Below are 27,036 nucleotides of genomic sequence, written 5' to 3' on the forward strand. Positions count from 1 at the left end.
CTTTGTATGAGTGGGGCGCGAGCTGCACGGCACCGAGCACGCGCGCACTAGGAGCAGCAGAGCGGCACCGAGCACAGTCCCAGACGGGGACAGCGACACACCGGGCTCCGCTGCTTGATACCGACCGCGGTTAAAGTACGAAAACCACCTTTGCCTTTTGACCTGACTTTCATTATCCAAAAGTGCGTTTAGCGGGAAGTTTGCTACGGTCAGTAACGTCAGCGGCCAGCGCAGCACGGCAGCCGGCGACGGGAGACGAGCATCAGCGTAAACTTCACCGCATATTCACTCCTGGCGTCTTTTCTCTAATTTAAACGCTTGGTTTCAAACTACGTTAGTTCGTTTCTGTTTCTGGTGTTGACGTCGGTGGAGTCGTTAAAAAACCTTACAACTTTGCATAAAAACTAAAGTAGCCAAAGGTTTTATCAGAGGAGGGAAAAAAAGGAAAGAAGAAGAAGAAGAAGAAGAAGAAGTGGATGGATTTTCAGCTATGGATGTGACAGTTTACCCGCCGCCTCCTCAGCCTCTGGCCGCGTCAGACCACACGAGGCTGGGGCAACACTCGTACCCCGAGCCGGCGTACGGGACCCCCAAGGTAAGGACGAGACTGACTGAGCCACCGCTGCTTAGCCTTGTCTGAAGCCCTCATCCTCCCTCTGCTCATTATGTGCTCATTAATTGATTTATTAGGCTCCACTTAATTAACGCGGTCGTTAAAGGTAACTACATTCCTTCAGTGGCTTTTACTCGACACTTTTATCATATCCTCTGAGTGGGGGCGACACGAGCTGACTTTTGATTCTGCGATTGTTTTTGTTGATTTCAGGGCATCTTTAATTAAAACTTTACCAATCATCTTAAAGTGTGAAACTCAAATGCTCCACAAGCTGGACACACACAAGTATTATGATTAGATTGTGAGTGAGAAGAACACGCACTATTACAATTCAGAGGCTATTTCTTTGCTCAAGTCGTTTATCAGTGCTGTATTTATGCCTTTCTTATTTTTTTTTATCTCTGGTGACATTTTAGTTAATCTGGGTGTTTGAGACGCTTTTCCACTTCCAGCAGACCAAGTTCAAAGGTCTGATTCAGTACACAAACCTGGAACCAGTAGTCTCCACATGTATATTAAGTGGCAAGTTATAAGGTAAAAGGATGCAAATACACACAGAGCTGCTACACAGATGACTGCTCCTTTGACAGAGATGAATTGCTTATTTAATTTGGCTGATGAGTGCTAGTAGAGTTAATGACAGATTATTAGCCTCTGTTTAATTATAGCACAAGACAACAGGATACTGTAACTATTAATGCTGCTGCTGTTGTATAGTTTTAAACATCCAGTTTTGCTAGTGTTGCTGTTAAATCATGCATGCTACAGTCCTGCAGTATGGAAATCTTAATCTGTCAGTTCGGGTTTCAGTTACAGTTCAGTTCATTATTTTGGTCTGCTATTTACAGGGGTATGTATGTGTGCAGCTAAAGCACATGGAGCAGGTTAGAAGGCATGCATAATATCCACGTGCCGTGCTTTCTGGCTGTAACAACTTAAATTTTAATATTTAAAATGCAACACTGGCTCTGAGCAAATGAACAGCCATTTTCTTAGTTGGCCCCTGTGATGCTACCTGTGATGTAATCTATGGTGATTACTAAAGACCTTCACTGATCATGTATCATTCAGTATCCTTACCAAAATCTCACACCTGTCATTATTGCTGGAGTAGAGGTGGTCTGGTGACACAGGTGACTGGTGTCAACATTTCCCAAATGTTGAAAAATATTTCTTGGAATCAGTGTTGTAGTCTGTTTTACAAATCCAACTAAAGTATCACCTCAAAACTTGTTATCCTGTATTCAAAACCAGACAGTGGTTTCAGATCCAGCACACAGCAAGTAAAAAGCTCTATGTAACATAATCTGGGCCACAGCATCCTGGGCATGTGGTTACAGTAAATGCAATTTAAGGAGCCCTATGTCGAAATGTGAGTGTTTCTTGTTTTTGGGAGAAAATAGTCCTTACAAGTTGTTATACCCTCATTTGGCCGCTTTCACTTCTACAAAGGAGAAACTGCTATTACAAATGTGTAGAGCCAGTACCAATACTAATGCAACAGATGTTATCATGTCAATATATACTACATGTCCAATATTGTCCAGCAAGAAACAATGACCTGTTCCTTTCTTTAAATGTCCACATGATACTGAACTCCTTGTCGTGCTTCTTTCACTGTCATCCTATAAACAGCGTCCTGGCGTACAGTCCTCGCTACTGATTGTTCTTGGCCTTTCTCATTATCTTCCTCCTTGCCCGTCCCTAGTCTTCCTCAGCTTCTCTGTACATTTCTTTCCGTTGTAGTTGGATGCAGACTTTTGCACACAGATCCTACCTTACTGCTCATTAGAAACGTGTTCAGTTTGAGTTGTGTCTCAAAGATGACAGCTGTGTTAGAATTGTGTTCACATTTTGAAGATCTGCTATAGCCAAACAGCCTCTGCCTGTCACAGGCCTGTTCTTAAGTTACGATGACTCTCTGCCTGTATTTGTAAGTTAGCCTAATAACAAGTGTTATTATAAATGATTTCTTTGTACGCAGAACCAATATACTAATATTAAAAATACCTTTATGAGAGATCATTGCAGAAAACGTCCAACTGGCTTTGAACGAAGTAGCTTCGTAGTTGTGCTGCTTGAATGCAAATAACAAATCATTTGACAAACTGTTAGTAATATTCAAGTGGCACTGCTGTTAAAAAACAAGATTTGCAAAGCAGCAGCAAACTAGGACATTTTCAATGTATGGGCTAAATGATGTGTAGCTGTTGTGCAGATTTGGAACTGAATTTTAGATTTATGTTTTGTTATCTAGTTTATATTATTATGTGTGCTCTATTTTAATCATTAGATGTTGATATGTTGGACGTATATGACAATACAGTATATCAACCCAGCAGGTTTTGAGCCCAGAAAGTGTAGAAATGTTGAGCGTACAGAACCACATCGCAGTGCAATGTGTTGTCACCAGTGAGTGTATTTGTTTCAGAGGGAAGGAGAGACAGAAGAGAGAAGCTGGGATGTAGAGCGAGCTGTGCGGTTGGGGGTAGGGACTGGAGAGAGAGGTAGAGAGAGGGTTATTGGGGGTAGGGATGTTGCAGATGAGAAAGAGAGAGAGTGACAGAACGAGAAAGAGAGAGCGAGCGAGCGAGCAGTGGGGGTGGGGGTGGGCCCACTAACGTTTGTAATATTTTTCTCTCTCTGCCTTTTGATTCACGGCTCTCTCATCCTGATAGAAGAGATCATATTACTAGTGTGGGGGAACAGCGATAGAGCGAGAAATAGAGACAGAGGTTATATAAAAACGGAGAGCGAGAGGAGAAAGAGAGAAGAGAGGGGTGAAGCAGACGAAAGGGGGAGAGAGACAGGAAGTAGGAGAGGAAAGTAGGAGGCACAGAAGAAACAATGAGAAAAAAAAGGAAGAGGAACAGGGCAGAGAGATGTGTGAAAAAGAAAGGAGTGTGTGTTTGAGATAGATTACAGACATGTGAATGTACAGTAAAGACAGAGCACGGAGAATTCATCCTATTACCTCAGTATATGCACATAATGCCCATAGTCATATAGGTGGTCTTCCATGACTTAGATTGCCAAATCATATACAGCTTGTAGGAATTGTATTAAAAACACCACACTTTGTTACCGTTATTACGTTATTAGATTTACATCTTATCACCAAGGCATGATGAGCCTTTTGCTGAACTGAAATACCAGAAAACATTTGATTAACATTTAATTCTTTATAGAATCTTTCACCAATCTTAACTAAAATGCATTTGTTGCCAGAACCCAATCAGAACCTAGTCACATTCTGGTGTGAGCATCCTGCAGTTTACACCTTTGCCAACCAAATACCTTTGGATTAAATTATAGTTGAAAGAATACCCAGGAAAACTCAGTTCAGTTTAAAATGTATGGTTTGTTGCTACAGTATGAAAATGAAGATGAATATTTTCATACTATATTTCCTGGTAGAACAAAAAAAACAGAAACATCAGAAACATCATTTCTGCAAATGTTTTGCCCAATGCATTGCTCCGTAATCTTCTGACCTTAATATCTTATCGGAAAAGGTTCTTATTCGAAATAGGATTTGAAAAACTTGTTCTGGTGATCGATTGATTGGCTGGATGGTCACGGTCATGGTCAAAGGACAGATGGAAGTGTTTATTATTATGGCTAAATGAAAAGAAGCGAGAAAGCCATGTGGAGCTCTGATTGGGAGACAGTGCTCATAGAGAGTGTGCACAGACATAAATAGGTGAAGTAAGTTGTAACCCTGCAACGGCATGAGCAGATTTTAGTGTAAAATTCAGTATGTATTCATAGTTGAGTGATTTGATTATTCTGTGGCTTTAAGAGTGAAAACGGGCAAAGCAAGAAAAAGGAGGTCTGGGGAGTCAAAGATGGTAGGAGAGGAAGGGAAGGTTAGGGTGCCGGAGAGAGAGACTAATGCAAACATGATTGTGAAAGCTGGGTGAGGTATTTCTAAAGCAAACATCACATGGAGAAGTGGAGCAGACCTTAGCAAAGAACAGGAGAACACTTGTAACCTGGGATGGGGGGGCAGGATGATATTCAAATAATGTAGAAAAGCGAAGTGGGACACAGAAGCAAGCGAAGCAAATTACTATAATAGCTGTTATTTTAGACTAATGTTCATGACTTGTGTCAGATCACAAATCAGTCATCTGTGTTCGTAACTGAAAGTCGCACGGTTTCATTTTTGATATGAAGTTACACTAAACATTACTACTGAACTTAATTTTCCTAATTTTCTTTCTGTCATTTTCATTTCTTGCCTCTACCTATCTGTCAATACAAAACTGCTTAGTGATAATATGAAAAATGATCCAATTCATTTAGCTGCCTATGTTTCAGGATGTTTTGCATGTCGTCTCACCGTCGCTTTAGGTTTTCATACTTGATTAGGCCGGAAATTAATTGCACATAAATACTTGCATACAGTCAAGAGGTTTTATGCAGCATTTGCAAAAAGCTAGAAGCTCGGAAGAAGTGTGGGGGTAGTTTAGTCCATATAGACGGTCTTTACGTTTATAGCTTGTTGCCCCTTGCTGTATTTTCCAGCAGGAAATGATGCTATTTTCCAACATAACATGAAAGAAGAATGTAAGTCTCTAGCCCTGTTCAAGCCTCACGCAATGCACAACATTCAATGCAACGCTGAACCAGTACACATTGGAACATGATCTCAGTTTCTTTGCTGTGCTGCTGCTGCTACTACTCATTTCGATACAGTCTAAAACCCGCACTGATAGTTTTGTGTGAATCGCACCTCTTCTCCACCGTCCAACTCAGGCTCTAATTCCTCTGTGCTGGGCTCCTATTTGTACCAGCGTTTTTTACTCGTGTAATAATAAACCTGCTCCACATGAGTTGGCTCTGTTAAGGTATTGTCATCACTGGCAAGTATTCACAATAAAACCAAGATGATCCAGAGTATAATCTAGGTCATTTTAATTAGTTATTACATCTCACACATCAGCTTAACTCCTAAGTGAGTGCGATGATGAAGAAGTATTTGGGTAATACAGTCTCAGCTATTTAAAAAGATTTACTGTACATTCCCATTGTTTCCCTCCACAGCTTTTCAACCAGCCAAAGTGTCGGCATCTCATCTAATTATCTATCAGAAACGCAACCAGTCAATCTGTCTGTCCGTCTGTCCGTGCTGGCTGTCATTCCCACAACAGAACGACTCGCCAGACTCCCCTCAGGCCCCCACCCCTGGTGCCCACTGATGATTGGGTGACTTTCAGCACTGTTGCTTGTATGTTGATGTGGCTGAAGGTGTTTCAGTTGGTCGAATCACAGGGACGAAGCGATGAGGGACTCCTGGTTGGTGGAGGGATGCCAGATCGAACAGATGGGTGGAGATAGAGCAGTGCCAGAAGAGACTAATTATCAGGAATTCGTTTCCAAAACAAACATATTGCAATCAAATCACATACTGCAATAACTGCTGCGTGGTTTTGTGTGTGTTTGTGTGTGTACTTTATTAGTGACAATGGCTTGGATCAATTAACTTGTGATGGAAGACACTGGATCAGTTCCTGGGCCATTGTTGCAGTCAATTTTTCTTTCACACCCAGCTTTTGTTCATGTTCATATGTTACAGTGAAGTACTAATTACTGTGGGTAGATTAAAATAAACATGTCACATTTAAAGTGTATGGATCCTTTTCCTTCTGCTGTCTATTTCTGACTTCAGTTTTCAGTCAGCATGTGCTTCATCTGGGAAGTTAGGCATGGATTTTAAAGAATAGTCTCATGAAAGACATTCGGTCACAAGTTGCCAAATCATAGATTTTAAGATGTCTTTTGTGGTATCTGTATAAAATACCGGTTTAGTGACAGAACAATGAAAAGATGTCACAGCAAGCAGACCCAAACAATAAAAAACAGTGTAAGCAAACTATTTAACTAGCAAACCAACTTATCCGTTGTAGAAACTAAAGCAAAACTGAGGATCTGTGCAAACAGCGACGCTTCTTAGAGACTTTTATTAAAGGACTGAATAAACATGCATTCTGAATGCGCCACAGCTGGATCCACTGGATGAGCGGATAGAACTCTCACCTCAAACGTACCTAATTGGACCCTGAATCATAAAACCAGTCCTTCACTCTCCAACAGCTCACCAGGACAGGTCAGAATCTGGCACTTTACATAGTATTTGTCCCCTTAGTGTAATAAATATATACAAACGCACACACACACATGTTTGTTTTCATGGCCTTGAACTAAACAAATTTGCTGGAGAGTTGTGTTAACCTTAAGCTAACCTCACCACCCAACCCTACCCTACCCTAAGATCCATGCAGTTGAGTCCTCACATGTATGTGTAAACCGGTTGGGGGAACAAACGCATTATACAAATGTAGAATTTCCCTCCATATGAATATGATAGTGAGCAATGCATACTAAAGTGATGCATCACGCACACAGACACAAGCTAGATTTACAGCTAGGGTGAATACCGTTTAGCCAGTGTACATAGTTCTGTATACATTGTTGTCATGGCAACAGAGATAAGACAGATAAACAATTGCTGTGAATGTCAGTTTTCTTTTTCTCCCCCTCCACACACACACAAACACAAAGTCTCAATGTCTCATTTTCCTTTACAGCTCACTCTGCAGGGATGACTGTTGATTTATGTGACCCGATACACTTCACCATCAGCCAAAATTTATTAGGTCCCGTCCATCCGAATAGTTTCACGCAGCCGCAAATGATTCAAACGTTTTCTCAACCATTACAGCGACACATTTGCAGAAAGACGAGTCATGTTGCCATCTTCCAGCTGTAGTCGAGGAGGACATCAGACTGAACAAACAAAATACTGGCTGAGGGTTGTTGACTTTGGAACCTATTAAACTTTATTACACTTTATTTCTTTCATATGCTAAGCTACATTTAAGTTAAAGTTTAATCCATAATTATTACGTATTGTTTTGTTTTTTCCACGGCGTAAACCCAAAGTCAGATATAAAAGCCAGATCACAGTTCTTGTACATGTATGTCTCTCCTCAATGGCTGATTTTCTGGATGAATATGACTAATGTGACTTACGCTGCTTTTAGAGTAACATCACAGCTCACTGTCTGCTCACTCCCTTACCCCCTTCTCCCCACTCCCTCTCCTCACCTCTGCTTACCTCTTTCTCCATCCTCTCATCAACTTCACATTTCATTTGTCCCAACATTGCCTTCTCTCTCTGCCCACTGTATTCAACGCTTTCCCCCCATAAACTGTATTTTTCTCTTTTTCTTTGTCCTTGTCTGTCATCCTAATAGTCTCTCTCCCTGCCCCCCCACCCCCCTCCTTCGACCCTGACCCACTTAGCTGACTGTTTGTTATTCAAACGTCTGCCTTACCCACACAAATACACACACACACACACACACACACACACACACACACACACACACACACACACACACACACACACACACACACACATACACACACACACATACAGAGAATCAGGAGAGGAAGCAGCAGAGAGGAGAAAGACAGGGTAATCTAGTGTATGTATCTAGTGTACTGTACTGTAATAATAGTATAATAGTAATGTACTGTAGTGAACTCTTATTATTATCGTCATTATCGCTTACACTTAGCCAGCACTGTAAAATGTGCTGGATTGTGTTTCTCCAAAAATCACTGTCAGTCCTTAACGTTTCACTTGTTCTGTCTGTCCTAAAGAAAAGTGAACTAGGTTCCACTCTGCTTCTTATACTGAGCACCTGCTGAATAGAAATCATTGCTCTTTCTCTCTTTGGGCTCTCTCTCTCTTTCCTCCCTCTGTCCTCATCATTTCCCTTTCTGACAGTATTCACTGTACACTAGGTTGAAAGCTCTTGTTTGTCCTTTCGAAAGCAGGGATGTGTCAGCCACTTCGCTCAGCATCTACAAATGTTTAAAGTCAATGTTTGAATAGTTCTACATACGCAATGTTGGAGTGTATTTAGGTTTTTGTGACTTAAAGTTGTAAAAATCTGGGCTCCATGCATCTCTTCTGGTCTTCTTGGTCTTTGATTGCCAATATCGGACTGAGTTTAGACCATACTTAGTAAAATGTATGTAAATGCAGTGAAACCTCATCTATGATAAACAAATATTTGGAATTATAGTCTGTTATTAAGTTGATCAAATACATGTCAATTTCTTGGTTAGTGTATTCATTCATCTTTTATACTCGTAGCTCTATTGTGAACAACATCTGATTTCTTAAAAAATGCTTTTTTATGCAAATACATTATATATGAAACAGGATTTTGCTGTTAACCTTTGCTTAAATTTAAAATTTGTAGACTATGAAACATTACATCAACGTGAGAAGTTACTCCTACAAGTCACAGCGTGTGAGGTGCGTCACAAGTTTGGCTTTCTGTTGACTCTGTAAACCTACACCTCATTTGCATTATACCCAACAGCTGGTGAATAGATGGGGCAGTTACACCTGCCTGTCCACCTGTCCACTTGTATGTGTCTGTTTGTGTGACTGTGTGCAGTGAGTGTGTGTGTGTTTACATGGGCAAGTGTTTGTCTCGCAGGTACCCAGTACAGCAGTGATGATTTGTTGTATAAGTTGAGATTTCGTAGTTCAGAAAGGAAGGTGGGTTTGGTAAAGGGTTAAGGCGTTGAAGCTACCAATAGCATCAGAGAAATGTCAGATATGAATGACTTCTTGTTTTATAGCATAAAATGCTGTTGTCTATATCACTAAATCATCAATAAATTATATATGAATAATTTATTTATTAGCTGTGTGTTTTGTGCAAATGACCTGAAAAATCAGAATGCATATGTCTAGAAAGCTGTAGCCGTGGCTGTTGTCTAACAGTCTCCGACGTTGTTTAGTCTTAGGCTGGATATGGTTGCGTTTCCAACATGGCTCCCTGTTGTAGCCTACACAGATTTGGAATGTCATTGTTGCTTCTCTGCTATGACCTCATCATGGATATTTGTTGCCATGCCATCGCTCTTTCTGTTTACAGGGATTCTGTGGTCAATATGAGATGATGGCCTGAAGCCCTAGCTTGCTTCCTTTTCACCCAACAGACAGACATGACACACGGAAGTGTGTGAAAAATCATGCTGATAGCCGCGCTGATATCTGCGTCTAGGAAATAGTGGCAAGAAAAGAACTTATTGCTGAAGGTTGTTCAACCAGTTATTAAACTGGTTCATGGACTTTTCCTATCATTAGTTTGTGTGACTGATGGATGCGTTGAACTAGGACATAACAAATTGTGATTGTGTTTTATGCCCTTAGAAACGCTGTTTTTCTTCAACTGGTTGGGCACATTTTAGTTTTTCATTGGCAAAAAACTCAACTCATGATTCTTTCTTAGTGTTACACAATATTTGTAATTTGATGTGTGAATATTCCATCAAACAAAATAAAAGATGAACACCTGAGTAATGGACTGATCAATGGCTCAGAAATCAAGGTCTGGACCAAACAATGGACTCACTGAATATGACTCATTATTGCTGCCTGTAGTATTAGAGTAACATAACATAACATAACATAACATAACATAACATAACATAACATAACATAACATAACATAACATAACATAACATAACATAACATAACATAACATAACATAACATAACATAACATAACATAATGTATGTCGACAGATATGAGTCATGACATTGTAATGTTCCTAGTATTTAATGACAGTTTGAGTCCAACAGACAACCTGAAAACCGGTTCACAACTGGTACGACACTGATCATCCTCCAGGCTCGTTAATGCTAAATAGAATTGTTGCAATAATGTAGTTGTTTCTATAGTTATAGTTATAGTTACTCTGTGGTTGTTGAAAGTGTTTATATGTCATCTTATTAAGGTATGTATGTAAATGGAGGGGGAAAGGTGATCTGAGGGGGGTGAACTGGCTGCTATCAGCCCTGCTTTACTCTTATCTTCACTTGTCCCCTTCCTGACTGTTCTGTTTACTGCCTTTGATTGTTGACATTGTTGCTCTTGCTTTTTGCTCCCTCCAGCTGGAAGGGGACACCATGTTCCTGGGTATGGCAGAAGCAGGCCTTGACTTTGCCTCAACAAATCAGGTTAGTGCCTGTACTGTAACAAGCATTGCATATGTGTGCGTCTGCTTGTGAGTGTGTGTCTTCGTGTGTGTCTGTGTGAGTAAGAGCGAGTGAAATGAAAAAATCTGACCTTTCATTGTGTCCAAATACATTTACATTATGTGTTCTTCAGTTGAAACAAATACCAGTTGGGTCTGTTTCAGCAGTAAGGTATGCTCCCAAGAGGAAGTTTACCCATGAATGAGTAAAACTGAAACAAACAGTTGCATGTATAGACAAAAGAAAAGACCAGGTGTCCACAAAGTTAACAAATAGGTGGCTTCATTTGATGCCATTAGTTGACTGTGTGTATGATTTTCCAATATACGTTGTAGTTCTCAATTACAGTAAAATATATACAATATATACAATACAGCAATACAGTTTTGTCATAACAAGTCCTAAGAGATTAAAATTATACCTGAAAGACAGTGATAGTAGTGATGATTATTATTATTATTACTTCCAATTTTAGGAACATTTAAACATTTAAGTTACATTCATGAAATACTGCTCTAGAGATGGAACACTAAGTAAGTAAGTAATTGGGATGCACAGGATACCTTTAATAACAAAGTATATTATTCATATTCCTATAGCAGCCTTAGAAATCCACATCTAACCTTAGAGCCTACATTGGTGCTTCCTGGAGCTCAACCAAGCCAAGGCAAGTAGACATTTTTATTCAAAAATGAAACACACACAACACTTAAACAGCAAAAAACACCCCTTCAAACTATGGCAAAGAAAAACATCAATAAGAATAATAAACGAGGAGAAACTAAACACTATTAACATATGGCACTAAACACAAAAAGACTTGACTCTGAAACCAAACAAAGGATTTGACTTAGAAGTTAAACAAACGACTTTCACATGATTCCTAGCTTTCACGTCACGTGGCAACATTGCCTACACTACATACCGTATTTTCCGGGCTATAAAGTACACCCGGATTTAAGCCGCACCCTTTAGATTTTCATAAAAAAGTTTTTTTTTCATATACAGACACCTGTCTATAAGCCGCAGGTGTCCACATTGAGAGATATTTGAGGATTAAATATTTGCGCAAAAAGATGATACACAAAGATGTTTGTAACTTTTACTTAAATACCGTGAATGTTTTGCTTTCCCCACACTTTTGTTGTTTCGTTGACTTTTTCCTCGTGGAAAAGCAGAGGTGACTTGACTTCTTTTAAGGTGGCGATTGTTTTGGCTTTCGTTGAGTGCAGTAAGTCCTGCATGGTTTGCGCTTAAGAGGTAACAAAACGTCTTCGCAGTATCTTTTGTCGAGTCAGCTATCTATGAAAGGCAGAAATCTGCTCTGTCGTCGCTGTCCATCCGATGCGGTCAACAAGTCAATCATATATGGTTGCTTTCTTAAAAAAAGCTGTTTGGCGTCATGAAGCTCGTAAGCCGGTAAGGATCCGGTGAAAAAAGCAGCAGCTTTTAGCCCGGAAATTATGGTAACCTAATGCAGCATTCTGATTAACTGAGTGAATATAATTACTGCAGTGAAAGATATCAATGGAAAGAAAAATTTGCTTATTTTTTAAAAGTTTTCAGTTGCTAAAAAATGATTATAATTACACTAGCATTCAGTAAACATATTCTCATTATAAAATAAATTCAGAAGCCTTTTGTTTAGGTGGAGTTGAAAGTGTATGTTGAGCTGTTCTATTATGAATTATAGATCATACTAAATATCGACTGTTATTAGATTACTCTTGCACTATCAAGCAAACATTGTTTCTGAATGGCTGTGGACATAACTGCGTTCACTTTAAAGTTTACAAAGGCCTAGTAAAACCTCAGGAGGGACAGATGTGTTTGTGTGTAGGAGAGAATTACCTTAACACCAAGCAAAGCCCATATTAAAAAGAAACTTCTGAGATACATTATTCATAAAGTAGAATATAGAGAATATTGTGTACTATAGGAAGCTATGGTTTGATGTTTTATTCATAGTGTTGTGCCATAAGAAGACGGGGAGTGGTGTGTGGAATAAGAATTATTGGTTGTAATATTGGAGTACCTGTGTCTAAAGTCAGATGTTGCAGTGATGAATGTGACCAATTTTAGTCCAGTCTGAACCTTCTCATCCTTGTCATTTTGGGAATTGGAGCAGCAGAGTGTATTTACTGTGATAAACCAGGTATACTGGAAGTACTAAAATGCTTAGTTGTATTTCATCAATTTCATGTACAGTAACATCTTGCCAATTTTAAAGGTTGTTGGAAGACTGTAGTTCAAGTGTTCGGAACAAGACACAAATAAGAAACCACTAAGTGAATCTAATATACACTTAGTGTTAAATTTACTTGGTTTTACGGGTTTTATTTCATCCAGATAAATATTTTCTTTTTTATGTTAAAGAAAAGCAAATTACACAGAGACCAGGATCTTACATTTATGCTAATTTCATTTAAAAGGACCTTGGTGGCTTTTGCAGTGTACTAGATAGCTTAGCATATAATTAGCATCCTAAAAGTCAAGCACATGGCTAAAAGAGTACAATATGCTGCAGATAAAAAAACAAGTCCTCTTGACATGTAATTTAAGGACAGCATCCAGCAAAGACCAGTCAAGGCAGGCTTACCAGTTGGGACATGGCATTCAGAGGAAACCGTCTGTCAATCCTGTGTGAGAGGATATTATAGTCTGGTATAAATAGACACTTTGTGTTGCAATTGGCTGACTCCACCTGCAGAGTCTCTGCAGTAGATTGACTCCACTGCCTCATGCCCACTTTATGTACTGTAATAAGTCAAATATAGCATCAATACCCAGTCTCATCAAAGTGAATGGAAGACCAGCATTCATAGTGTAAAATGTATTTTCTGTGGTTCCTCTGACCTTATCTCTCAGCACATTGAAACTCTATGTTGATGCTGAAGTGCAAGACAGTGCCCGAGCAATTCTTACAGTATGAAAGTTACTTAGTGTGCACAGTCTATAAAAAGGAAAAGGATTTTTCCTAATGCTAAAACTTCACATTCCAGCGCTACTCCTGGGGCTTGTTTTAAATCCTTGGTTGTCTTTGTGATTTTTCCCCACAGTTTCGTGTGCCACACTCTTCTCACCCCCCCAGCAAGGTGACGTCACCAAACCCACCCTCTCAGCACTGGAGGAGAGACACGCACATGGCAGAGACACACCGTGTACCTTGGGTAAATAGTCACACGCACGCACCCACACACGCACACACACCTAAAAATAAAAGTGTGGCATTTACAGTATTTGTGAGAGTGAAACAAACTTTTGAGTTGACCTGTGAGAAATCCTTATCCTTATGGGAGAGTACTTAATATTCTTCAGAACTAATGAAAACGCTTGAAATTTTAAACTGCTTGTAATTAACAAATGCTAAGATGTAGAAAATCTGCCATAATTAAAAGACCTTTAACCTGCAGGTGGCAGAAGTGTAAAACTAAAGATCACAAGGATAATTTTGGATCAGGGATGATTAGGCCAAAGTTTACCCTCCAGGGTATAACATTTTAAGTCCCTCACATATACTTACAGTATATATGTCACATGGTATACAGTATATAAGATGTTTACATATGGAGTTGTACATTTCTGCTCTCCTGTGTTTATCTAAACGTGGCGGTTTGGCAGGTGTAGACCTGTTGTTCTACTGGTTTTACTGGAAATATTCTATAGAATGGGGTTTGGTCTGTACTTGGGTTGTTTAAGCACCACAAATTCATGTATAAATCAGCTTTGTTACTCTAAGAAAAAAAAAATTCAGTGTCGTTCTGATGAAATCGACTTTACAATGGACACAGCCCTGGTTAAAACACTGAACCACATGTAAGGTGCTCTGTGTTTAGCTTTGACCCTAATCTATGCCTCATTTACACTTCACAGTCCTCATCTCACTTTACTTTCTTGCTAATACACAACAGTGCTCTCCCCCACACATATGATCAACGATAGCAGTGACACCACCACTCAATGCTTTGGTAATTGATGATACTGCACAGGTCCATGTAGAAAAGGCTGGACTTATTTTTACTTGTTGCTTTCACACAACAGTGAACAAAGGAGACAGACTATGGGTATATTATAAAATCAGTGAGTGGCTATTTTTACCGAGTGTCTATTGATGTATTAGGAGCAACAATTCCGTGTGGATTGTTGAGACAAGATGCATTTACATCTTTTTCAAGGGCTGGCACAATCTGTCTCAGATCTCCTTTACACGCAGTTTGAGAGTCAGATTGCAATCTCTCATGATTTTTTCTGGGTTGCATTAACTTTTGAACTTGATTTCTATCAGATCTGCTGAAGACAAGTGAAGTGACTAAATATAAATTAGGTTTAGCATTTATCTTAACAAACTCTCCAAACACATTAGCATAAGAGACAAAGAACTTTGTTATCTCCAATTTATAACCAGTCATTAGTGTAGTGTTTTTATTTTAGATTATGTTATTTTGCTATTTATGATTCCCTAAAACACTCATTATCATAAGCAGCACAACAATAATACATGGACAACCAATAGATTTGGCATTAACATACCGCGGCATGTAACCAAAACAATCTGATCAATGAAGCATCCTTATGATGAGATGCCCAAATACTCTCCTATGTGCACTATTTCCTCATTTGTAGATGATGATCTAATTTAATGACTTTGCATCTAGTTTTCTCCACTGTCCTATAAAACGGATATAAATAGTCTAACTTTGTTACTGTGTGCTTGTTCTTATAGTTTGAAACGATCATGAACATGGAGAAGTGTCTTTGTCGTATACACACAAGAGTGAAAAGACTTAATCCTGACTACATTAGTCTTTCCAGAAGCCTGAGAGGCCTGTTGTACGGACATGAATGGAACAGCACAGAGAGTCGGAGATACAGGAGTAATTTATGCAGAACAGAAAAAAATGATAGAGAGAGTAGACAAGGGAGTGAGAGTGAGAGAGAGGCAGACAACACACAGGCAGTGTATTGTAATTTATGCAGAGCTCTGAGCTCCAACAGGACACAGTGTTTATGAGCAAGACCGTGAAACAGGCAGTTGGTTTGTTAGATCCTGATAAATCAGTGCAGTGCGTTTAATGTCATAACAAGATACATGGAGAAAATACAAGACGAGTGAAACTAAAGAAACCGTGAATCAGTATTTTGTTGCAGTGCCATATGTTCAGTGGTATTTAAATGTCAACATTATGAATTTCATAGTTCTCGTCCAGATTCCCAATAATGTCTTAGATCCTATTGTGGAGCTGTGCTGCTGGAGCTTCCTGTGAACGGAACAGTCTGGCTTTTCTTATATATTACTTTTTGAATCCGTCGATGAGGACACGGTGCAGTGTTCACATGTGCACAAAACATGCTGACAGATGCTATTTATTTCTAAAAGTGGAGTCTACTTTCATCTGCTGAATAATCTCTTATGCGCTGTAACCTTACATGCACCTATATAGCACAATTAAAAATACCAAAATGTTCCCATTTTAACCTGGTTTTAAACAGGATTTATTATTATTTGTTTTGTTGACTGTATTTTTTAAATTCTTAAAGGAAAAGATGCACACATGGTAGTAAAGGAACATGTTTATCAGTCCAGTGTTCTTTGAGTAATTTCATGCACTTTGCACTAATCTAAATTATGGAGATTGGAGAATTTCCTTCTTGGGGTTTGTTTTTATCATTTTAGCATATTTCTGTTCTTTGTTTCCCACAAGGTGGTAAACTGTCAACTCAGAACATGGTTTACCGCAGTGTCTGTTAATTACTTAGTCAGCACATACAATACATCATATAACTGGGCTTGCGGGCCATGCAACTCATAGCTTATCACTGATGTGGGTTTTGCAGAAAAGAGTGAGGGGGGGGAAATGTGAGACCGAGAGAGATCAAATGGAAGTTGAGGCTGAGATTAGCAGAGCAAAGGGAGCAAAAGAGGGTAGAAGGAGAAGCATGGTGAGAGATGAAGAGCAAAGATTATGAGAGGGAGAGACTGGTGTGGCTAGCCAAGCAGAAAAGGCTGTCAGTCTCTATAAAAGATCTCCTCTGTCAGATTAGTATGAGAGGACTCCTCTAACACTGCCTCGCTCTCCTCTCACCCTCACGTCTCTCACTCTTCCCTTGCACAATTCTCTCACTCCATTTCCCTTTTCCCTTTCTCCCGCGTATTGTTCTTTGCCATTGGACTAGTTTATAGTCTCACACGGGGCTGCTGCTGCCTTTTTCTTTTTTTGTGTGTCAGATTAGCTCTCGTGTATTTTTACACGCACAGATCTGCCTGTGTTTGTTTTTCTCATTCAAAGCCGACATGTACAGTGCATTTAAATGACTGTGTTGTTGAATGAATAGCTGTTTGTTCGCAGGCCTTCCTCTCAAGGCTGAATTACTGATAATTGGTCTGATAAAAGAAAAATGCATTACAACACAAACTGCTGTTCAGCTGAATTCAGAGTTCAGAGGTCACAATGATGGGCAGTTTTTCCATCTTTTCTATCTATTATGTCTGACATTTATGTTTCAAAACACCTGTCTCTTTCTAGTCACCCTTAAAGTCTCATTTTCTGCAAGTTGTTACTCTGCTGAAGACAATACTGTCCATCTGTTGAAGCTGTGACCACCTTAATATGTCAGCACCCTTCCCATTTTGAATTTCAGTATTGTTGAGTGTGCGGTAATTAAAATAAGATTCTAAAAGTATATTTGTGTCTTTCAATATTTCCTATAGTCATACTCAGCAGGTGGTTTGGGCGATGACGACTTCAACATCCCCCCCATCACCCCCCCAAACCTGCCAGACCACATGCTGTCCCCTCATCTCTCCCACAACTCCCAGTCTGGACCGTACCACACTCTGGACCCAGCTCCCAGCTCAGTTCGCCACCACCCCTACCAGCTGCAGGGCATGGGTCTGCCTGGTAGCCAAGATGGAGCTGCTATGCTGAACCAAAATGGCAGCGCATTTAGCCCAGACAGTGGCCCAATGACCAGTACACTCTCTGTGGTGAGTATAAATCATTACATGAGGATATTTTACTTAATAATGATCTTATAATATCCCTCTTAGAGGTCAACTATTGTATTCAATTACAGCTTTGTAAGTCTAGGTACATGTATGTGATTGAATGTTCTACAACATTAGCATTATTTTTTTTTTACATTACCATTAAAAATAAGATTAGAACTCTGTTATTATGCTAAGTTAGAACACCTAAACAAAGTCAACAGCCAGTGCACTTTCATTTATACAGCAGCTTTAAAAAACATTTTAATATTGTTCAACAGAATGAAGCAGAACAGTTTTTGTGAATGGGATGTTAAATATTAGCATCAAATTATCAAGAGAGTAACTTGATTCATTTCCTTACATCCGTAATGTCATTTGTATTTGCCCTGGGTCATTTGACTAAGCTTCCTGATTATTATATACTTAATACAGTAACTCTGAGTATTAAAGCTTCCAATCAAACCAGAGCTATCAACATATCGTCATAGGTGCAGGGTTGGAGATACTTTGATAAATGGACAGAACCAACACTGAGGAACAACACGATTTAAACATCACTTTGAGTCTTGCTCTAACATACTTTGACTTCACTCATTGCAGAAACTGTAGCCTCTCAGTCAGTCTTAAATTTGGATCTGACAGCCAATGGACATATTTTAACTACACTCTTACATATTTTATTCAGTTAAACTGTATGCGGGAGGATATTGCCTGGGGCAGTGGTTTTGAAAGCCAATCACAGCAGCTGGCTGCTGTGACATTTGTTTCATATTTTAAGTCTTCATTTCAGAGTAAATTGAAAATCCTGCTTTTAGCCGTGACATTCAGATGTGACTGACTGTGTCGTACAGTAAAGAAATGAAAGCTAGACCCGAGACTTGCAGTTTGTTCAACTGTCATAGAAAAAACCTGCTGTTCATTGGGGAGACAGGAGTGTTAGTATGTGTCAGTATGTGTAATAAAGATTTCTCCCGTTTTATTAAGACTGAAACTTGCAGCCCTCCCACTTCTTAGTGATCTGTCTGTTGTCACCTTCTCCATATTAAATCTGTCTGCTACAATATCAAGTGTCATATTGAAACCTCATGGTAAGCTCTTAGTCTTTGTCAATTATGATGTCTAGAAAACACCACCAAACGGGCAGTTTTAATAACTGTAGTTAAAGTGATTATTTTTCTTTGATTGTGACCTGCGTGTTAACTGTGCGAGCCTGAGGCTAATAGTTTTAGTGACCTCAACGGAGGGTCTTTGTTTTCCTTTTGTGTCTTACCCTTTCCCGTTCTCTCCTTTCGCTCACTTTTATATTGTCATAATAACATGCATTTACTGCCGGTCCATGAATTATGGTTGCTTGGCAACCGTGTCTGATTCAGGCTAAACGGAAAGGGTGGAGGGCTATAAAAATTCATGTCCGTGTGTATTTGTGCATTAGGCAACTACTCAGTAACAGTTTATGTTAAGATCTGATCTTGTTTTTTTGTCTGTCTAATCTTATTAGATTTGTGTTTCAACTAGAAATTATTTCCCAATGAGTTTATATGAGTTATAATCCTTGACATCTACATCTACTATCTACTAGCAACATAGTCCATCAGATAACATAGTTATTAGGTTCTGATAAATTCTAATATCAATTAATGTTTTAATCTAAACAAACATCAAAATTTTCCAACAGCAGCAGCAAAAAATTAGTTTGAATGATATGTGAGAGCTGAATATTTGCCTGAGCATGCTATGAATTAATGGAAAAGAGAACCATCATATGAAAATGCAAAAAAGGCTCTTCAGAAAATCCAGAGTTATGATACATTACAGTAAATGCTTATTTGTGTCTATTGGCAACAGTACGAATCAGTGTGTACAAGCATGTTAGATCTGTAAGAAAGAAAGAAGTTGTCAGGAAATAAATCTGACGTTCCTGTTAAGCTTGATGAAGTACCAAGCACAGTACAGTAGAGTTAACTGAGAGGTTTGATTTTCTTTTGTGTTTCTTTATTGTTTCAGTGAAGTTAATAATATATAGCAATATATGAACTGGAGTTGATTCACCGCACCTGCAGATTTTCAGATCACCAACTCTACTTGCCTCTACATCTCTTTAAACTCACATATCTGTCAGATGAGAACAAGTCAATTTATCTACTGATGTGATCAGGATTAACACTGACAAATGAATTGAAATATAAATTAATGTAAAAACTATATAAATATACTTTTAAGCATCACAGTTGTGTTCAAACCAATTCCAGTCATTGCAAGAGCGGGGTCTCAGACAATCACAGCATCTAGAAACATTTCCAAAAAAAAACATCTAAAATTATTTGGTTGCTATTTGAGATAATTGAAATATATGAATAAGAAAAGAGAATAATTCATAGGTCATTTGTATTCTTACTAATACTACTACTAAGAATAGATGAACTGCATTTTAAATTAAACTGGGAAGGTCAATTTAGCAAACTGTGCATTTTTTCCTGTAATTTATGCAGATTTGCACGTGTCTAATTAACTCAAACAGACAAACCGTGCGCTTATTAATCAATCTGTTCTGAATTTAGTGGCCATGTATGATTAGCATAGTGACTGTGTCATTGCTCATACATGAGTCATGCCAGTCATGAGGGGTTCCCCCCTCTCTGGTCCTCTTATTCAATTATGCTAAATTTTGCCAAATTTTCCTTCCCCAGCAGGAAAATCCGATTCATATTTTTCCGCTGTAAATGCATTTGAGTGTTTGCCATATTTGTAGGAATGTTGGTTTAGACGCGATGCGGTGTGACCTTATGACCTCATGTAAATAGTAGTAACGTTATCACCACAAATATCTTTGCTTCGTTTATTAAATTCACTCTCTTCTGCATTTTTCTTTTGAGTTTTTCTTTTTATGATTCTTTTTTTTTTAGTTGATATGCAAAGTTTATTTGTCATCCTAAACCGGCCAATATGATTAGACAAAAGACGTCCGTCAGTCGTTTTTATATTTTCTTTCTCCTTTGATGCAACCTTAAATAGCTCAGCTTGGTTCTCAGGTCTTCAAAAAAGTAATTTGCAAGCTTATTAATATTAACCATGCAGGCGGCCCACTGCAGGATTATACCAGAATGTTATTTGGTTTTTAGCTCTGGCCAAACCACAGTTATTATTCTTCATCATTTCTGCCAGCACATGCTGTAGTGTGAAACCTCTTCACATCTTGGGAAATGTCACTCTGTTTTCCACCTAAATACCACAGACTCTATTCAGTGACTGTTGCCAGTAATCAAGTTCAGGTAATATGCCCAAAGGGGCAAGCGCACACCAGACCACATCCTTTATTATTTGATACTTACTAAGAGGAAACTCTGAACACAAAACACCGTCAGCTGCGTCCCATCGTCAGACTAGGTGGTGGGTGTCACAGTTCCCATGTAGACAAGAGAGTGTCACAGACTTTTGTTTTCCACAGAAATGGCCAGACATCACTGTACACACGTGCTGGCTACAAATTAACAGTTTGTCTCATTTATCTAAAACTTGCCGGGTATTTGATTTTGTTTTTCGTTGAAATAAAAGATACAGTTTTTAAACATAATATCTTTAACTGTTTGTTGATACATTGATACAGTACATCTATCAGAGCTAATGGAAGGAATCTCATGAGACAAACATGAAACTGAATACAAAACACAAGTTTTGAACAAAAGACTGTGAAAGCTACTAAACCAGTGACAGTTCTGTGCATTATTAAATGAGGCAACACATTAAATGTCACCCAGTTTCACTCTTGGTGTGAAAATATTAAAGAGGTTTATGTCCACATTGTGTGGTTTTATGCACAGCAACACACATTTCTGCTATATTGATACGTTCTCATTTAGGATTTACTGCTTCAACCTCAATGAATTATATAAGTGTTAGATGTATAAACAATGCTTATTAATAGTTTATTTACCTGCACTGCCTAAATAATGTTTGGACATCTGACGTCATTAAATAATATTTTTTATGTTGTATATATGCATTTATATAATAATTTAAAACTATTATGAAAATACTGCCAACTATTATCAAACTAATTGTAATTATTATATAAATATAATATAAGCATAAAGCCTTTATGATATTATATGATATTATATTTTGCCTATTAATGTAGCTCTGCATTGTGAGTAATGAATTATGAATATACACACGTTCAACTAAAGCGCCATAGCGTACAGTTGTATTTGCCTGTATTGTACTATACTAATTTATAGAAGCTGTATGTGAATGATAGTTTTGGCAGCTCTAGAAGTTGATTGATCAATGACATTAACTTTTAAGGTTACTTCTTTGTGTTCACGCAGATGCAGCAGATGGTGAACTCTGATTCCCGGTTCACAAGCAGTCAACAGCCAATTGAAGCAGCACTTGGACCAAGAAGCCAGTCAGGCATGAGTCAGCAGAACCAGCTATCCGTCATTCACCAATCCCAGCTGGGTCCGAACGGAAACTCTGTTACCCACAATTCACCGTCACCTCCTGGGAGTAAATCTGCCACGCCATCTCCCTCCAGTTCAGCACACGAAGATGAGAATGACGATGGACTCAGGGTATGCACACACACACACACACACACACACACACACACACACACACACACACACACACACACACACACACATCTCGTGTTTTTATGACTCATATCTCGCTGAGCTGTGGCAGCCTTAGTGCTCTGTGGTGTGTTCTGTGTGTATGTGTCTATACAACTGACTGTAGACTCTGCAGAGTTGTTATGTTAATGGTATGTGTCATAATAGACCCATTTCCTCTGCATATCAACTAGATGGAAATTAGCTATCATTGTTAGATGTCTCACACTGAAAGATACACTGCAACTAACAGCTACTATTCTGTGGAAATGAAACCAACACTGTACTGTTGTATATCTTTAGCCACTCTATTATTCTTTTACGTCATGCAAAACATGACTTAAAACACACATGAAAACACACAGAAATGTAGATGGGCAACATAATCGCTCACAATGCAGGGAATGGTAACTGCCGGGAAACAACACAAATATATTTTGTCTGTCGGAATGTATTCAACCCCCTTCTTTTCCCAGCATATTATTGGAGCAGAGAAGCGGTCGGCAGCAGTGGACATCTCCAAGAAACCCAAAACACCAAAGAAGAAGAAGCGAAAAGATCCCAATGAACCAGTGAAGCCTGTGTCTGCCTACGCTTTGTTCTTCAGGGACACCCAGGCCAACATCAAGGCCCAGAACCCCAATGCCACCTTCGGGGAGGTGTCAAAGATTGTGGCCTCAATGTGGGATGGGCTAGGAGAGGAAGAGAAACAGGTAGAGCCTCATTGCTCTCTTTTATTTTAGATATTTAAATAAAATTTTAAATATTTTTATAATTGAAACTTTTATTTGACAAAATAAACACATTGAATTCACAATTAAATGATGTCAGGTTACTTTAGAAAATGTATCAGCATTAATGTTGTAATAATAATAGTCAATAATGTTTCAGGTATACAAGAAGAAGACAGAAACAGCTAAGAAAGAGTATCTGAAACAACTGGCTGCGTACAGAGCCAGCCTGGTCTCACAGGTATCCGTGTGTATTTAAGTATGTCTTACTTGTGTGTTTTTGTGTAGAAACCTGCAGACTAATCATCCGCTTTTCTTTTATTCTCCAGAGCTACAATGACCCATCTGAAATGAAGGCACCCCACTCCTCCTCCTCTTCTTCCTCTTCCTCCTCTGCCTCCATGTTTTCTCCCAAACCTCCCGTCTACCCCGGTCACCCAGGCCAGCACCCTTCCTCTCACACCCTCCCTCCTCAGCATCTGGGGATGTACATGCCGTACCCCCACCTCTCACATCCTTCCCATGCCTCAAGCCCTGGCCTTGCCTCCCACCTGTCTCCACCCCAAGCCCAGATCCATCCCCAGCTCCAGGGTCTGTCTTCTAGGGGGACTGTGCCACAGACCAGCGTCCCTCACCAGGGAGCCCTGTCTCTCGGCAGCATGGTGGCAGCGTCCACGCCTCCTCTACAGGTCAGCCCTCCACTCCACAGCCAGGCACATCTGGGAGGACTGCACAGTCCACACCACCCGCACCAGCAGCTCAGTGGACACTCACTGGGAATGACACACTCCTCTGCTATCACACAGGTCAGTCAAACAAACTAAACTACGGGCAGATTGCATGCAGACTCAAACTGTGTGTTTGACATGGCAACAACATAAAAGACATAACTTGTTGATATAGAAACAGAATCATTTTCCGCATGATGGGAGGAAGCTGACATCATTTAGGATGCATCATACAGATGCGCAGTATTTACGATGCATTTCTCTCTTTCTGTCTTCATTAGCGGATTTACTAAAATTCTGCATTTTTTGTGATTATTTCAAAGCACTTCAATGTTTTGTGCAGTGCAAAAAAAAAGAAAATTGTGGGACATGGTCTTTAGCTTGCTTTGTGACAAAACTATACTTTTTAGTTTGATCTCATGAAAAAGGGTAATTTTCACTTTAACATACACAGTACACAGTAATTAATAAGTATGATGTTGAAGAAAGACGTCTTTGTTTTGTTGCTGTCACCCTCTCTGCTCATGACAGATGAAGATGGGCAGCTGTGAAATTATTATAAACTAGGAACTTGTGTCCGAAGGCCTCCTCCATATAGTTAAAAAATGGGGGGTGGATTGCATTTGAGTCCTGCTTCCCATTTTATCCCTCTTTTTATAGCACACTTTTAAATCCCACACTCCCATAATCCCCTTTCTTTCCATAATTTTGCATATTCTTAGCAAAAAATCTAGAGGAAAAGAAGAAGAGACATAGTGACAGAGATCCAAACTTTTTTTCTTTGAGTGAGTAGTGGGAATGGATGGGGGAAGGGAGAAAGAGAGGGAGAGAGGAGAGAGAGAGAGACAAAAGAGGCAGATGGGGTCTTTGTGAAGGAGTGAAGGAGAAGAATTTGCTCAACAATGGATGAATAGGTGAGGTAGAGGACGAGTGGGGGAGGAGAAGGGGGAGAACCCAACCACCTGCTGTCCTCCTCTTTCTCATTTTTCACTCACAACACTCAGATTAACTTCAGGCTTTCAGCCACTCTGGTTCTCTCTCTCTCTCTCTCTCTCTCTCACACACACAAACTTTGCTGCTACTTTTGTCAGTGCACTCATTCATTTTTTTCCACCAGTCTTCTCTTTCAAGTAACTTATGGTTAGAGACATGCTCACGTCTCTTTTGCTCCATTCCCCCCTACTTCCTTGTCTCCTCCTACCTTTCCTTGTCCTCATGCCAGATGATAAAATTAGCAGGATACTAAACGATTGATCTAGTTCCTCTTAACTTCAGTGCACTTTCATACTCCATTCGTACATCTGTTCATTAGAATCCATTTTTCTACACACCAGTGCAATAAAAGCGATGTGAGTGAATGATCTCACTTTGATTTAAAACCATCTGCTGGAAGTGTTGCTAAACCTCTGGTCCAAAACTTATTTTATTTAAATTTAAACATTTAGCTACGGTTCTGCTTCAAAATTCCAACTTCGGCTTTAGACGGTGGGATGCAGATATACTGTAAATGAGTTTATTTATTTATTTCATTTCCAGGGCTACCATCCATCTCTTCAGTCTGAGTACCAGCCAGTGGGCGGAGGGATGCTTAACGGCGGAGCAGTGATGTCATCATCGGTGGACTACCACCAACTAGGTCGGCAGACTCCAAACCATCACCCTTCTCTGGACTGGACCACTGACTACCATGGCAATGTGTAGGTTCCCAGGCATTTCTGTAGACTCTGGGCTGTGATGGACTTCAATTTAGTTTTGCAAATTGAGTTACACAACACTGTAAACTTTTACTGTAAACAATATGTAAAAATACTAATCATGCAAGAAGACACTGGTTACAGTACTTAGATAACAATGACTGAGTTAGTGGCACCAACGATGGAGTCAAACACCTCCTGGACCCCTCTTCCACCTTCCACACACCCCTTGTTTGTGTCATTGAAATGGCACTTAGTCTATTTTATTAGTTGCACCTACCAATAACAGATCCAAAGAAATGTGTGTCACTGTAGTTAATTGTCTTTTGTTCCTCTTCTCTGCTTGCAGAAGTCTCCAGAGAGACAAACCTCTGTATCTGAGCTAATCTCCCCTCACCTCAGACCTCCGCCAAGCCCTTGCACTGCCACACCATGGAAACGTCCAGCCCCACTTTACATGAGCCAAGTCAGAGTCCAACCTTAATCCAAGGATGAGTCAGCAACACTGTTTTCGGACGAAATGTCAGGCAGTTCAATAACGGAACATTTTAGTACATTCATACTCTGTCTGTGCTAAGACACATCAGAACAGTGTTATGAACTTAGTGGCTGTATCTTTTATACTGATAATTTTATGAATTAATGAAGATTAAATTGGTTGAGTACTATGGGGAGGTACTGTGCTGTAACAGGGGCCAACAGGTGTATATACTTCACAATTAATATTCCTCGCAATGTTCCTGTGACCCAACATTTTATCTGTAAAGATGGTGTTCACCATCGTTTCTAGGAGGCTCTTAGAGCAAGTGTAAATTGCTGTAATATAACTGTTTGAACTGTGGAAAGATTTTTTTTTCGTTGACCTGATTATTGCTGTATCCGTCTTCAACCAAAGCCAGAAGAACACAGCTCGCAATGAGGGTTAATAACCAAAAACAACTTATCGTTTCCCTGCTCCTTTTTTAATTCTGTGATGATAAGCTTTGTTTTGTTTTTAGTGTGAACTGAGGCCCAGAGTTCTGAGCAGACACTTATGAAGGAAAAGGTGGAACAATAAACCAGGCAGTGTGTGGGAATCGTTATTTACGATTTCACCGTTCTTACTCATGATGCTCAGATTTACAGGAAAAAGATAAAAAGCTATTTAGTCATTGAAATAATGAAATGAAACAATTCTTCAAAAAAGACAAAAACAGACCTTTGTACAATGACAGCTCCTCCTTGCGTTATGTCTTGATAATATTGATTTGGATCCAAACTGTGTGTGTGAGTGTGTGATGTGTTAATGAGTGGCTGCTTGGGTTGCACGGTCTCTGTCATCACCTCTTCTTCTCTGTGCTCAGAGGCTATTTAAGAAACTATAACTGTTGCTAGATTGTCTGAATGTTTTTTTTAATCAACTTGAGTTTTGTTTTAGTGTCGATGATGGGAGACGTCGCTCCCCTGGCTCTGCATCTCTTTATATTAATGTGTGTTTTGGCTGATAAAAAGACGGGGCAACAACAACCATGAAGATTTTCTTATTTTTAGATTCTAATAATGTGTTTGAGAATAAAGTCAGCGCTGCATTGATGTGCAGTCATTACCCCAAAAA

The 27,036-nt window shown here is 39.4% G+C and overlaps 1 protein-coding gene across 1 annotated transcript; it reads left to right on the top strand.

Annotated features, from left to right (window-relative positions):
• Window positions 1-5: 5 nt before the first annotated feature.
• tox (thymocyte selection-associated high mobility group box) lies at window positions 6-27,036 on the top strand. Its single transcript, XM_029132479.3, has 10 exons — window positions 6-595; window positions 10,608-10,673; window positions 13,751-13,861; window positions 17,401-17,676; window positions 22,005-22,250; window positions 22,766-23,002; window positions 23,181-23,261; window positions 23,350-23,826; window positions 25,285-25,445; window positions 25,792-27,036. The coding sequence occupies exons 1-10, from the start codon at window positions 491-493 to the stop codon at window positions 25,826-25,828; spliced, it is 1,797 nt and encodes a 598-aa protein (XP_028988312.1). The 5' UTR covers window positions 6-490; the 3' UTR covers window positions 25,829-27,036.

Source organism: Betta splendens, chromosome 17, assembly GCF_900634795.4.
Source record: "Betta splendens chromosome 17, fBetSpl5.4, whole genome shotgun sequence".
In the NCBI taxonomy this organism is placed as follows: Eukaryota; Metazoa; Chordata; class Actinopteri; order Anabantiformes; family Osphronemidae; genus Betta; species Betta splendens.

Excerpts from the sequence above, each read along its gene's own strand:
- tox (XM_029132479.3), top strand. The coding sequence starts at position 491 with ATGGATGTGACAGTTTACCCGCCGCCTCCTCAGCCTCTGGCCGCGTCA. Across the intron at positions 22,251-22,765 it reads AGAATGACGATGGACTCAGG|CATATTATTGGAGCAGAGAA; the intron begins GTATGCACACAC and ends TTCTTTTCCCAG. Across the intron at positions 23,827-25,284 it reads ACTCCTCTGCTATCACACAG|GGCTACCATCCATCTCTTCA; the intron begins GTCAGTCAAACA and ends TTTCATTTCCAG.